Here is a 15834-nt window from a genome sequence, read left to right on the forward strand (position 1 = left end):
AAGTTGGGGGCGGGCTAATTGTTCGTTGGCCACTGATGCGATTGGGGCTTCCCTTGTTGTTGGGAAGAAGTTAATGTTGCCATTTGTTGATTGACAGCCAGAAATGCTAAAACTCCTTGCACAAGGCTAGGGCTTCCTCTTTTCAACCATGCATCGGACTGCCCGTCCCCCCCTCCCTAGAATTAGGGTTGTTCGCTTTGACCTTGCTACGCCTGTCATGGGGTCGTCTGCTCTTGGGGCAGGGGCCTGGTAGGAATTTTGTCCATGTGGCTGATTGGCTGGGGCCATTTGGTTTTTGCCTACTGCGTAGCAAATCGTCACAACTTGTAAGGCTGCGGTTAGGCATTGGTTTATGGTTTGGTTGGTTGAGGGGCATGGATTGGCTGTGCCTGCCCCTCTAATGCTGCTGCTGCAAGGGATTCCGTTAAAGGAATAGGGGGCTAACTATTGCTTGTCCACTCTGTCAAGGGGGCTCGGGCCATAGCAATGAGCTCCTGGTTGCATTTGGGGTGAGGGCAGGTTCCCTGCTCCACGTTACCCCCAAGTGTATTCCCCTATTCTGACTTTCGCATCGTGCGGAATGTCAGTCTGTCCCCCATGGTGGGGGCAGATAGTCACAACCAATGCCTAAGCAACCACTCACAAATTTGTATTTCAATAAAGTTGTGGCCAAAATTATGCCAAAAATCTTAAACAAAAAATTCTGTGTGATGTGTGAGTTATTGGGGTGGCCCTGGGGACCTCAACACGCAATTACCCATCCAAGAATTAATGACCTGTGCATTTTTGAAAGCTGCATCCCAAGTAAAGAAAGATCTGTTCAGCGATATATTCAACAAATGTTATTTTCACCTACATATTTCCACACGAAAACAGTTACACAGATGTTGTCTTCTTTCTTTAAAAAGAATGGGATTATTTAAAAGAGGATTCATGAGCACATATCAGAAGTAGCTACAGCGCCTATTATGACTGGTAATGGCTTCCGGAGCCTCAGGCAGAGATGATGACGATAATAATAATAATAATAATAATAATAATAATAATAATAATAATAATATACCCCTCCCATCTGGCTGGGTTTCCCCAGCCACTCTGGGTGGCTTCCAACAAAAGATTAAAAATACAGTAGTACCTCATGTTAAGTACTTAATTCGTTCCGCAGGTCCGTACTTAACCTGAAACTGTTCTTAACCTGAAGCACCACTTTAGCTAATGGGGCCTCCTGCTGCTGCCGTGTCACCGGAGCCCGATTTCTGTTCTCATCCTGAAGCAAAGTTCTTAACCTGAAGCACTATTTCTGGGTTAGAAATACGGCTGCCTTCAGATGTCTCCTATCATCTGCTACCTGATCATTTTAACTTCCCAGAATGGAAAGGGATTAAAAATAATGGGGCATCTGCCTGAAGAGACAGTACTATACCCCTGAGCTATGCACTCTTCCTGTTTTATTCCTTCTTCATTGAATATAAGGGATACCTTCTGAGGTTGTGGAACTACAATTCCCATTAACCCAAATTGTTGGCTACCCCAGAAAACTTACCAGGCAGCATTCTATGATTACAAAGTAAGAATGCAATTATGCATTCCTTGATCATACTAAAAGATTATCTATTCCACTCAATATTCTGTCTGAAGCAATGGTGAGCCAAATGCCCCAGGGAATCATGAAGAGCTAAAGAAGGTTGTAATAATCATTTCAGGGAAATAGTTCTAAAAACACAATTATATGCAAGTTTGCTCATAAGTGTCATTGAATTCAAAGGGATTTAAATCCAGGGAAATTGACATATGATTCAATCCTATAAACGCTATTCATACTCAGTGGCAGTGACTATTCTACGTTCATTATGTATTACAGGAAGTTAAATGTATCCATACCAACTCTGTCCACACTGATCTGTAGGTTGTGTCTAAATAAGTTATGCACGCAGCAGAGTCACTGAAATGGATTAACCTAAGTTAGTTATGTACATCAGCGTCAATAAATCTACACTGAGTAGGACTAGCATAGGATGCAACCTGTAGTTTTCTAATTTCTATCAATCTCCCCACTTTTATATTTGTCAGCAAAACAAAACCCATCTTTTCAGTGTAGAAAAGGTGCTCCAAATATCTGATCATATTGATATATACGGATATACCGATATATATACCGTATTTTTCGCCCTATAGGACACACTTTCCCCCCTCCAAAAATGAAGGGGAAATGTGTGTGCGTCCTATGGGGTGAATGCAGGCCTTCGCTGAAGCCTGGAGAGCGAGAGGCGTCAGTGCGCACCGACCCCTCTCACTCTCCAGGCTTCAGGAAGCTATCCCACCGGGCTGCCAATGCTTGCGGGCAGCACCCTGCAGCCCGAAGCACGGGGCGCGCTCCGGAGCGCGCCCCGTGCTTCGCGCAGATGTCCGCAAGCCTTGCGAGCAACAGCTCGGGCTTCCCTCACCCCCAGCCCCCAGCCCCGCAAGCAAGCTCCGGGAGCGATGGCGAGGTTGCGCAACCTCGCCATTGCTCCCGGACCCGTTCTGGGGGCTCTGAGAGCGGGAGGTCCCGCCGGGCGCGCATGGCTTGGGGCGGCAGCCTGTTCTGGGGGCTGGGGTCGGGGGAAGCTCGGGCTTGCCCCGCCCCAGCCCCGTGGCTGGTGGGGGGAAAATAATTTTTATTTATTTATTTCCCCCCCCCAAAAAAAACTAGGTGCGTCCTATGGGCTGGTACGCCCTATAGGACGAAAAATACGGTGTGTGTTTGTGTGTGTGTATATATTGCTGTAACTCTTTGTATTAATGTGTACATATTAATGCATGCACACACACATAGAAACACAGACACCTATATCTACCAATCTACATATCTACATCTGTTTAGTTTTAAGGATTTATTAGATAGACAGATACGCAGACATTGTAAAAAGATGATTTAAGAATATATGGTGAATTGATCAATAACATATGTATTTACCTGAATGAAGGGTAATCTACAGGGCTCACACAAGCTGCCAGTTATCCAGGAGGCATCAATACTATTCAGGCTAATTGGTAGAATGAAATCCTATGAAAATGGCAAACTAATATAGATTATTGCCAAATGAAACAATGATACTGAATCCTTTCATTAAAAGGAATGAGTTTTCAAGAGGCAATTCATAACTTAACCACTTACATCTTTGCCCTTCTTATCTCATCTATCCTTGTGCCTAAAATTTCCTGCACCATGTTATCCCACAAAAAACATAAGACGGGAAACTGTACAGCCTAAGAAACAGCTTTATGTTGTTTGGTGCTGCTATTTCAAGAGTCACTTCACACACACAGGAGACCTAATCTATATCTCCGAGTATTAGATAACCTTTGGGATATGTTTAATAACAATCAATTATTTACATATTCTCTCTCTTTCTCTCCTGCCAATAGCCTAGATCATAATTCTTGTTTACCTAACATAGAGGTGGAAAATTGTTCCATGCACTTTTTAGGATGTGGAAGAATGAACAGATTAGTAGGCAAAGGAGATCCAAATTGGCCTCACCATTTGGTAGCCTACAGGTCCACAAATTTTCAGTGTTTATTCTAAAACAAACAAAGAAAAGTATGCCATTAGTCCTTTAAATTATGCAGCTGTAAACAAAGGTCACCCCATGTGCTCTGGCTAATGTTTTCAAAGGCACTGGACTACTGACAACCACTAGGGGAAGGTATTCAAGTATTAAATATATTTTAAAAATATTTTAAATGAACCATAAACTAAAGGCAGATTAAAATACCTGATAGATTCTACATGTCTGAATAGGTTTGCCAAATAAAAAATGTTTTTAGCCACCATGGAAAATAATACAGTGGAAGGGGCTGCCTGATGTCAGTAGATAGGGAGTTTCATTGTTTGGTTGCTGCCATACCTAAAGATAAATTTCTTACAAGTGCTGAATGACTATATGTGACACTTTAAATATTGCCAGTTCTGCAGCTTGAAGTGGTAAAGTGTACATCTATGGGGTAAAGCAATCTAGCAGGTAAACTAGTCCCAAAGTATTAAGGACATTCTTCCTATTTATTTCATTATAAATGTACACTGCTCCATTGTAGAAAAACTCAATGCAGTTTATGTACTTATAGTAACAGCCTGAAGTTGATCCAGTAGCAGACTGTCAACCAGTGCAGTTTTCTGAGCACAGATGTTAAGTGCCAAAGGCACATGACTTTCTGCCTACCAGCACATGTTTTCCTTGCCCACATTGCTGGTTGGTTTGGGGCATGTCTTCCTTGTTATATTTTAATAAATATAACCCTGTCTGAAGGCCTTATTTGAAGCATGGTGCAAGTAAACATATGCCCTTCAGATGCACTTCAGATGTAGATATTAGCCCATTCTCATTGATGAAGGTCCATGCACTGATTTTCTGAAGGCATCTTTGAATTCCTGATTCCTCAGGCAGTAGATGACTGGATTGAGAAGTGGTGTGAGGACGGTGTAGACAACAGACACCAGCTTGTTGGCATAAAAGGAGGTGAGGGCTCTTGGCCGGACATAGATGAAAATAGTGGTAGAATAGAAAATTGTGACTACCAGAAGGTGTGAAGCACAGGTGGAAAAGGCTTTGTGCTTCCCTTTGGCTGAAGGTATGTGGAGAATTGTGGAGATGATGCAGATGTAAGAGGTGATTGTTACAGAGAGTGGGCCAATGAGAATGAGTAAGGCAAGAAGGAAATCAATGAGCTCAGCCAATGACATATCAGTGCAGGCCAAGTTGAGAAGTGGGGAAACATCACAGAAGAAGTGGTTGATAACGTTGGGTCCACAGTAGCTCAGGCGTGAGATGAAGATGATCTTCCCCATGGCGATGAAAATGCCACTCAACCAGGATCCGGCTGCTAGACGAATGCATAAGTTTTGACTCATAATAGCTGGATAGCGCAATGGGTTGCAGATGGCAACATAGCGATCATAAGCCATAACAGTTAGAAGGACACACTCAGTGCATGCCAAAGCCAGGAAGAAGTACAGCTGAGCCATGCAACCTATGAAAGAGATTTCCCTCTTTTCTGCCACAAAGCCAGCAAGCATTTTGGGGACCGTGACGGAGACATACCAGATCTCCAGGAAAGAAAGATTACTCAGGAAGAGATACATAGGCTTATGAAGATTGATGTTCATCCAGATTAAGGCAATGATCACCACATTCTCCATTATTGTCAGTGTGTAGGCAACCAGAAAAGTGGTGAATAACAAGAGCTGCAGCCTCAGATCTCCAGGAAAACCAACCAGGATGAATTCATTCACTTGTGTCCAGTTTGCCAGTTGCATCTCAAATGCTTGCTGGTATCATAGATGAAAGGCAGAAAGAAGATTAATACACATGACTTGTTCAAAAGCAAATGACAGTGAGTGCCCTTCCACTCTGCAAATTTAATTTAATATCTTTATTTCATAAAAAATTATTCACCAATTGATTGTAAAGGACCTGAAAGTGATTAGCAAAATGAGAAAACCATACAATCAAGAACTCTACTTTAAAACACACAAAAGTTAAAATACTAAAATAGATTAAAATTAATTCAACTTTCTATACATATCTGTTGTTGCATAGAGAGCTTTATGATTTCTTTATTCAGGAAACCATATTTCACAGGGTTGCATCCAGTCTAAATCCCATTCAATTCAACATGAAAGCCATGACTAAGTAAAGCCCCACTGATATCAGTGGGAACTGAGTTCAACTAACTTCGGCTGTAATCCAAACACACCTTATAAGAAGCAAAGCTTACTCATCAAGCTACCATAGCCAGGTGGCCCACTCTACAGCCCAGGGCAGTGCATCTTGTTTCACTGCTTGGGGAAAAATGGAAAGTTCCACTTTGCCCTACTGCCCCTGCCCCCACCCACTCTTGCCGCCACCTGCTTTTGTGTGTCCTGCCCCATCCTCTGTTGGCATAGAAGCGGCACTGCCATCGATGCCAATTTTCAGTGAGATATTGCCCCAAAGTGGTGCCAATGGTGGTAGTGCTTCTCTGCCACTTGAAAAGGAGGTGGAGCAGATGGACCACCTACAGGAATGTCACCTGGGGGGCTTCTGCCACCTAAAGCAGTAGCCTCACGTGCCTCATGGATGGGCCAGCACTGTCTACAGTGATTAGATTTTGAAGGACTGTCAGAGGACATTGTCCTCTGCTTGAGAATTGTCCAGTCTAGATTAAAGATAAGGAACCAGAAAAAGGGAGATCGGGAACCTTGAAGATACCCAACAAAAGTTAGTAGCACCTGGTCATCAGTCTAATCCAGCACAGAAATCACCTGATTTCTCCCCCTCTATATTGAGATGTATTGCATTTCTATTTAAATTCTTGTAGTTCTTTCTAAATGTGTGTCTATACATATGAAGCACCATATGAAAAATTTATGCAAATATTTCATCCTCTTTTTTGTGAATGGGAAGCCTCTTTTTTTGGCAATACATAATTGGCCATCCTACATTAAACATAGACTTATTTCAGATTAGATATACATAAGATGGTGCTGGATGTGACTCTTAATGTATAACGGATGACTTAAGTTTTTAATGAGTGTTGCTATCAAGTTGTTTACCAAAACTGATTCATAAATCCATGTTCATAAGCATGTAGGTTAAATTTTATAACTGTAAAAGCAAATATATATACAGTATAACTCATTGTGGGACGCGGGTGGCGCTGTGGGTTAAAGCCTCAGCGCCTAGGACTTGCTGATCGAAAGGTCGGCGGTTCAAATCCCCGTGGCGGGGTGCGCTCCCGTCGCTCAGTCCCAGCGCCTGCCAACCTAGCAGTTCAAAAGCACCCCCGGGTGCAAGTAGATAAATAGGGACCGCTTACTAGCGGGAAGGTAAACGGTGTTCCGTGTGCTGCGCTGGCTCGCCAGATGCAGCTTGTCACGCTGGCCACATGACCCGGAAGTGTCTTCGGACAGCGCTGGCTCCCGGCCTATAGAGTGAGATGAGCGCACAACCCTAGAGTCTGGCAAGACTGGCCCGTACGGGCAGGGGTACCTTTACCTTTATACTCATTAACAGCAACAGCAACTGGAGACAACACAATCATTTTGGGATGGTTAAAGAAATGAACACCCATAGTGGGACAGGAAGCCAATGCATTATTGCAACCCCAAATGGTGAGCATTAGAATTTTCAGTAGTACCGGGATTTCCCTTTGGTGCTGGTAATGGTCACTGCACTTATTTTGCAAACCTTTATTCAGAATGGAGACAGACTGCACCTTTTGGCCATTTTAACCCCACTTATTACAATTACCCTTCAATACATGCCAACTGAGCTGTGCCCCTGTCTTTTGCCGTCATAAATTTTCCACTAAACATTTGTTAATCTTGAAGGTGCTTCAAGACTTTGTTGCAGGGCTTGCCTCAAGCAGAGCAGCCAATGGTGACTCTCATCCCCCTCAAGTAAATGTTCACACTACCCAAGTAAGCTGGTCAAGATTTTTGGGCATCTTGAAGCATTTGTCTCTCTTCCCAGCAGTAAAAATAAAATAATGTTAGCTCGATGTTAGACGGCTCCCCTTCCCATACTTTAGTTAGTGGGTATTGCTGCATTTATTCATTTAATTCCCAACAAATCAGTATTTTAAATGTTATCTTCTTTCTCAGGACCTCACATTGTGCACTAACATCCTTAGTTTATTTAGTTATTTACATTGCAAATGTCCTCTCCTACATCAGCAGTCAAACTGGAATGCATATACAAACAAGTCTATGCATATTTTAGGGATGCTTCCGAACTTTCCACTGTCATAACTATAAATTGGTTCACTTATATATTTTAATATGGCTGTTGAGTTCAATAATAGATACCTCACAGCATCTTAAAAAGCAGAGACATCACCTTGCCAACAAAGGCCTGTATAGTTAAAGCTATGGTTTTCCCAGCAGTGATGTATGGAAGTGAGAGCTGGACCATAAAGAAAGCTGATCGCCAAAGAATTGATGCTTTTGAATTATGGTGCTGGAGGAGACTCTTGAGAGTCCCATGGACTGCAAGATGATCAAACCTATCCATTCTGAAGGAAATCAGCCCTGAGTGATCACTGGAAGGACAGATCCTGAAGCTGAGGTTCCAATACTTTGGCTACCTCATGAGAAGAGAAGACTCCCTGGAAAAGACCCTGATGTTGGGAAAGATTGAGGGCACATGGAGAAGGTGATGACAGAGGATGAGATGGCTGGACAGTGTTCTCAAAGCTACGAACATGAGTTTGACTAAGCTGCGGGAGGCAGTGGAAGACGAGTGCCTGGCATGCTCTGGTCCATGGGGTCACAAAGAGTCGGACACGACTAAACGACTAAACAACAACAACAGATACCTCACATATATTTCATCATCTGTCCACCCATTTAAAATATCGAATATAATACCCTTCCATTTTAATAAGTCAAGGGAAACTGATTAATAAACATTCTGCAATAAAATATTGATTTATCATAATAGTATATTGAATCAGATAGGACTTGATTCTAATAGGAATTTCCACATAAGAATATGTGGTCAGGCTGCAATCCTATACTCAATTAATTTGAAGTCACACCAAACTCAGGAGAACATACATCTGATCTCAAACAACCTCACAGCTAAATAAGACAACCTTCTGAACAATATTTTAAAACTCAGTTATTAAAAAAGATAATGTCTAGCAACAGCAAAAAAAATCAATGCTACCAAAAATAAATTCAGCTGCATTTACTGATTTAACCTCACCAAAGTCAAATTTAAATTCTTCTAAATATAATCTTGAAACAACTGCATTTAAGCAAACAAACAAACTGCTTCCAAAAATTAATCTCATCTTCTTTTTTCTTAGTAAATTTACCACTTGGTGAATGGTTTTATATATTCGCTCTTGAACTAATAAGCACACCTAGTTCTGTTCCATTGGTGAAAACTACTGATCTCAGAAAGCTGTCCTAAATGATACTAGTACACAAAACCCTTATTTTAAAATATACTTAACTGGAACAGAACTGCAAACAAAACAACAACAGTGCATTACTTCAAAACCAAATATTGTTCGTCATGCATAGAAAATGAGAAGTGCATCTTTTATCCAAATTACAAATTTGGATTACCATTTACAAATCATAAAAATGCACATGTGAAATAATGAAAACATTGCAAATACTTGCAGATACTAATTTTGAGGTTTACCTACACAGGAGAGATGAAGAAACTATGGAAAGAATTTCTAGCTTCCCAAAATCTTGTTCAGACAAAAAGTTACAAGAAAATAGAAAAGAAAAATAAAATCAAAAAGAGAAAATTATTTCTTCACTGATATATGGGCACTGCTGCTCACGATGAGTAGTGATGATGGTCACAAATGCAAAAGGGCAGAGGAGATCAATGCAGAAACTGATATAGTCCGGCTGGGCTGAGAATCACACCATTGCTGAGTCTTTCAGAGATCTGTCCACAAAACAGCAATAGGAAGGTTTCTATTATGTTCCTTTGCCAGCCTTTTCCTTTCTCCTTCCCTTGAGTTGCTGCGCTTGTTTAGGAACAAACTCCTAAACAAAACTTGGAACAAACTACTAACCCAAACCTCTCAGCAGGTGCCACAGTTGTAAAAGCCTCCTCCTCTGTCACCATCTGTTGCCCTGGAGATCAAACCTGGATTCTGCAGATGCTCTACCACTGAGTCACAGCCCTTTCCTAACACCTTCATTTCTAAACTCTAATAATAAAGCCTTCTCCTATGTTGACACCATCTGTCTCACTTCAGATGGATGGGGGCACCCAAAGGAAAGTTGAGAGCCATCCTCCTACTTGCCACGAAAGCATCCCAGTGACTCTGGGAAATGTTTAGCGTGGACAGGCGGAGTCCCTCAGATCCCGGGTGCCCCCCCTCCGTCATGTGGAATAGCGACTCAAGACAACGTGCTATGGGATTAAATTGGTCACAACTTTATTATATTTCAGATGTGGGTAGACCTTGGCTCAGGCATTGGGCGTTATCCCTCCCCAGTCCCCAGCCGGGGACCTAGGGAACATCAGGATTATCCAGTGTGTGTGGGGGGGGGATGGGCCGGCTCTGGAGAACATATGCTCAAGCAGAGATAGCCACCCCCGTTACACCGCCGCCGCAGGGGAGAGCAATGACGACCTCTCGGCGTACGGTCAAAGCATCCCTTCAGAAACCCCTTTAACGGGGAACCCTGGTATCGCCGCTGCAAAGAGGAAGATAGACTAAAGGATTCTGCCCAAGGCCTGATACCGCCAAAGTTGAGACGTTTTCCTATGGGAAAAGCAAAACTTGCCAATGCAGGGGAATTTCTTTCCAGCCCTTTAAAAGTGACCTTGACGTAGCAGCACCCGCATACCTGTGAAGAAAAGTTAACCTGCAAAATAAGACTTAATTGAGGGTGGGTAGGGTGGGAAAAGCTCTGGAGCCAAGTGAGGATTCCCAGGTAAGATCCTCTCTCTATTGTGTGGGCAGGTAGTCCCTCCTCTACCTGGCCTGGTCTCCTTGGCAACGCTTCCCCCAGGCGGGATTGGACAACTGACTGAGGTAGGCAGAAACCTCCAGGTATCCCACCTGGGGAAGGCGAAGCCAAGCCTGTGTTGATGGAGCCGCTCCAGATCCAGAGGCTGCGAGCGTCCACGCAAAGGGCACCCCCCATTTTATGCGGGGAGCAGTCATTCTTCTAGAAAATGCACTGACAATGCCCCTTGCTCCTAGGATGCTATCATTCATGAAAGCAGGGATGAAGGAGGCCTGGGAGAGTCTTTTAGTCCTCCCAGATCTATGGATCTGATTTAGCCAATATCAGGGGCAGATAACTCTGGTCAACAACAAATTTGTTGTCTGCGTTTCTTCAGCTGATTTAGGATGAATCTGATGCGCTGAATCCAAAAATCACATTGGTTTTGCTCAATCAGGTCAAGTTTTTGAGTTATGGCCACATGCCATTTTTTTTTTACATTTTTGTTCACATGTACGCTTGTGTGGAGCATTTTAGAAGAAGTTGGTGGGGGTAAAATGCCATGTCGAATAATTGTTTTGATTGGAAATGATTATTTTAATGACAAGAAGTATTCAGGTTTGATAGTTCTGGGTGATTATGTCGAAAAGGGATCAGTTTGAAGTCATAAAACCTCGAAATCTTCCATAAATTGGTGCGGCAGAGCATAAAGTTGGGGGATCAAAACCCCTGGCTCACTTGAGTACACTGAAGGAGAACTATGAAGGGGTGAAGTATGTGCTGGAGAAAATTGGTTATGATCAGCATAAGTGGTTTATTTGTGTTGACCTGAAGATGGTGAATTTTTTGTTGGGACAACAGTCTGGCTTCACCAAGTACCCATGTTTTCTGTGCATGTGGGATAGTAGGGACTGTGCTCAGCATTACACAAAGAAGGACTGGCCTGTGCAGGAGGAATTGATGCCTTGCAGAAAAAGGAACGTCATCAACGACCCTCTGGTGGACAGAGACAGAATACTCTTCCCACCGCTGCACATCAAGCTCGGCTTAATCAAGCAGTTCACCAAGGCTCTGGACAAGGATGGTGACTGCTTCACTTACTTGTGCCAGGCTTTTTGAGGATTGACCATGGAGAAGTTGAAAGCTGGCATCTTTGACGGTCCTCAGATCCGTCAGCTCATCAGAGATCCAGAGTTCAGAAACTCAATGAACAAAGTGGAACTGGAAGTGTGGAAGGCATTTGTTCTGGTAGTGAAGAACTTTCTTGGCAACAATAAGGCCAGAAACTACGCAAAACTTGTCAACAACATGCTGACTGCTTTCAGAAACCTGGGCTGCAACATGAGCGTCAAGATGCACTACCTATTTTCACATATGGACCGGTTTCCTGAGAACCTGGGTTCAATGAGTGACGAGCAGGGGGAGAGATTCCATCAGGACATGAAAGAGATGGAGACCAGGTATCAGGGTTGCTGGGACGCAGTTATGAAGACTGACTACTGTTGGACTCTGAAGAGAGACCTCCCTGCCGCTGAGCATTCCAGGAATTCCAAGAAACGGAAGTTCAAGCCCTGAAGTTTGAAAAATGGTGAAGCAACATGCAATTTACGTGTACTTACCTTTATCAATGCCCACCATTCAGTTTACAGGAATCGATGTTTCTATCAGGTAATCAATATATGTTGTTGGAAAAACATTTTTTTTCTCTTAAAAACATATTTAGGATGATATGTGTTGACAAAAATCCGCTGATAATGCCACAAAAATGTAATTGATTTTGTCACAAGATCTGATTTTTTTCAAATCAACATAGCACAAAAACCTGACCTGATGGAGAGAAACAGATGCCATTTCCTGATTCAGCAGTGCAAAAATACCCTAAATCAGTTGTAGAAATCTAGACAACATTCAAAAAGTAAAAAAATTGTTGCCCAGTGTAATTTAAGGAGGAGGAGAATGGCCAGGCAGAGTTCAGCATAGCAGGGACTTACGACTGAATTATAAAACTCTTGATGATATGTGGTGTGGTGGTTAGAGTGTTGGACTAGGACCTGGAAGAAAAGGGTTCAAATCCCTACTTAGTTATGAAGCTCACTGAATCAGGCTCTCAGACAAACTTACCACATATGATTGTTGTGAAAGTAAAATACAGAGGGGGAAGAACCATGTATACGAGCTTGATGCTTGAACAAGCGAAGAATCGACCTCCACAGCCAATCCTTTAAGAAAATAGCTTTAATTATAAAGTACAGGCCTGAATCCAGCCTAGAGCAGGATAAGGTGCTTCCCATCACTAAAACATACTTATGGAAAAACAAAATGTAGGAGGAAGAGAGTGATGCAAACATATATAATGGGCGGCAGGATAACAGATACTGGGAAATGTCTTAAGCATGCAGCTTAAGATATTAGACCTCAAAACACTTGGTTTGAAATACAGCTGCATATCCAAAAACTTCCCTAGTGTTGTTGCCGATTTCTGCATATCCTAGCTTGGAACTATATGGAAATAATAATAATAATAATAATAATAATAATAATAATAATAATAATTTACATTGGTTCTCAGCAATTTGTAATGTTCATCTCAAATAAAATTCATATATTGCAGCTTCAAGAATTTATCAAACCAGCTTTGGACAACTTTTTTTTTCATATGATAGCAAAAGCATTTGTTTAACTCTCTCCCCCTCCCCCGCCATGTCAATGCTTACTAGATATTTAGATGTAAGATTCCAGGGACTGCTGGGCAAGGTTAGTGTCACTCCCAACATTCAGGGGAAAAGAAACCATATAGTCCTAGCTTATTTAAGACAATCCTCTTCAACAAAGCTTTTGGCTGATTAACATCTGAGGCCCTTTAAAATGTGTTGTGGGATGGAGAAATATTGGTTTGTTATTGTTCTTATTTTTACTATGTATTTTTTGGTTTTTATATTGTAATCTTATGAACTGCCCTGAGATCTACGGATTAAGGGTGATATAAATAAAAAAAATACTAATTACAGTATTAGTATTTAGAAAATGCAGTAGACCCTCGGCTTACGTTACCCTCGGGTAACGTAAACTTTGGTTAGTGAAAGCGGCAAACCCGGAAGTATATTTCCGGGTTTTGCCGCTCGCGCATGCACAGACGTTCTCTATGCACCATGTGTCTATACAGAAGCGGTGCCTCCAGTTGCAGAAACTTCAGGATACGGCCGGACCTCTGGAACGGATTCTGTCCGCAACCAGAGGTACCACTGTATAAGTATATGGAACTGTCTCAATGTAGAAACATCTACCTACTTAGTTCTTTGCCTTATGCTTAACGTCGAGAAGGTCCATGAACTGTTTTGCTGAGGGCATCCTTGAATTCCTGATTTCTCAAGCAGTAGATGACTGGATTGAAAAGCGGTGTGAGGACTGTGTAGACAACGGACACCAGCTTGTTTGAGTTAAAGGAAGTGAGTGCTTTTGGGCGGGCATAGATGAAAAGAGAGGCAGCATAGAAAATAGTGACTACCAGAAGATGTGAGGCACAAGTGGAGAAGGCCTTTTGCTTCCCTTTGGCTGAAGGGATTCGAAGTACGGTAGAGATGATGTAGAAGTAAGAGGCAATTGTCACAGAAAGGGGGCCCAGGAGAATGAGTAAGGCCAATAGGAAGTCAATGAGCTCAGCCAATGACATATCAGTACAGGCCAGGTTGAGAAGTGGAGAAACATCACAGAAGTAGTGGTTGATGGTGTTAGGTCCGCAGTAGCTCAGCCGTGAGATGAAGAAGACCTTCCCCATGGCAATAAAAAAGCCACTCAACCAGGATCCGGCTGCTAGACGAACACAGAGGTCTTGACTCATAATGGCTGGATAGCGCAATGGGTTGCAGATGGCAACATAACGGTCATAGGCCATAACAGCTAAGAGGACACACTCAGTACATGCCAAAGCCAGGAAGAAGTACAGCTGAGCCATGCAACCTATAAAAGAGATTTCTCTTTTCTCTCCCACAAAGCCAGCAAGCATTTTGGGAACCGTGACGGAGACATACCAGATCTCCAGGAAAGAAAGATTACTCAGGAAGAGATACATAGGCTTATGAAGATTGATGTTCATCCAGATTAAGGCAATGATCACCACATTCTCCGTTATTGTCAGTGTGTAGATAATTAGAAAAAGCGTAAATAGTGACATCTGCAATTCAGGGTCTCCAGGAAAACCTACTAGGATAAATGTATGTGTCCTGTTCTCCCATTTCATCCTCAATAATATGTTGTTGCTGTTTAGAGCTGTAATAATATTCAAAGTTCAGATTTCACAATTTTATAGATACATATTATTCAGCACCAAATCACATTCAAAATTAATAAATAAATCAGCATCTTGTCATATCATATTTCTTAATCTGCTAAAATCCCATTGTCTATAAGGATTTACCAGACTGAGTCAGAAAACAATGGCACAGTTCTGCATCTGCAGAGATCCCAACACATATTATAATTTCAATAAGGATTATGAGCATGAAAGAAGTCATTGGTTTCTCTGAAGGTATGGTGATAGTCTTCAACATTTTAACTTCTGAGGGAAGAAAATGCTTGACAGCATGTTCAGAAATAACCCAGATTTTCTGATGTGTGTGAAAGGTGTTATTCGCCAGAGAAACACCACACAGGACCTAGGGACCAAAGGATTTATGTGGAGAGAGCTAGAGAGTGAAAAAGCTTAGTGGCACTGGTAAATCATTTTGGAAGAAGGGGATTGTAAGAGACAAGGTACAGCAACATAACCTTCCCCTTTTAAGACCTACAGCTCATCATAGGGGTGTAACTTGGAAGAAGCCATAGCACAGTTATAGAACACATGCTCTGTATGCAAAAGTTCCCAGCTTCAGTCTCTGGTGCAGGACTCGTAAATGATTCCTGCTTCAAATCTTAAGAGAGCTGCTAGTCAGTACTGACAACATTTCACTAGAAGGACTTACTTACTTACTTACTTACTTACTTACTTACTTATTTGAGACCATCAAAATGGTGTACAATGTGCCACATAGACCTATGTTTCTAAGTAATGTTAGCTTTAGATAAGCAATGCTAAATACACCCAGTGGTGTTCTTATTCAGTTTTAGGAATTGGGTTCATCCATTTAATTACAATGAGTGGATGACATGGGTGACAGGTTTCTCTGCCTTTGATTTATTTATGGGGGGGCGAAAGAGGGGGCATAAATACTTACATTTTTTCCAGGGGAGGAGGCAACTCTGATCTGCTTAAAGACATTATAACAAATAATGGAAAAGCATTATCTTGTTCCTTGTCCACAGTACAGGTGGAAGTATGCAGAGTGAAAAATGCTCTGTACAGAGTGTAATTCGAGCAAGCCAGTCAGGCAGAAAGCCAGCAACTGCGG

At 42.2% G+C, this 15834-nt stretch overlaps 3 protein-coding genes across 3 annotated transcripts in view; all 3 read right to left on the reverse strand.

Moving 5' to 3' along the window:
- LOC310748627 (vomeronasal type-2 receptor 26-like) overlaps positions 1-15834 on the reverse strand; it is a gene marked incomplete at both ends in the record, with an annotated part of 390828 nt that overhangs the window by 85643 nt on the left and 289351 nt on the right. The window lies entirely within an intron of this gene.
- LOC310746670 (olfactory receptor 6B9-like) lies at positions 4352-5296 on the reverse strand (the record flags this gene model as incomplete). Its single annotated transcript, XM_083580651.1, has 1 exon — positions 4352-5296. The coding sequence occupies one exon, from the start codon at positions 5294-5296 to the stop codon at positions 4352-4354; it is 945 nt and encodes a 314-aa protein (XP_083436777.1).
- Positions 13758-14687, reverse strand: LOC310746694 (olfactory receptor 226-like; the record flags this gene model as incomplete). Its single annotated transcript, XM_083580675.1, has 1 exon — positions 13758-14687. The coding sequence occupies one exon, from the start codon at positions 14685-14687 to the stop codon at positions 13758-13760; it is 930 nt and encodes a 309-aa protein (XP_083436801.1).

The sequence above is a fragment of the Podarcis filfolensis genome, assembly GCF_964270895.1.
Source record: "Podarcis filfolensis genome assembly, chromosome: 13".
NCBI lineage: Eukaryota > Metazoa > Chordata > Lepidosauria > Squamata > Lacertidae > Podarcis > Podarcis filfolensis.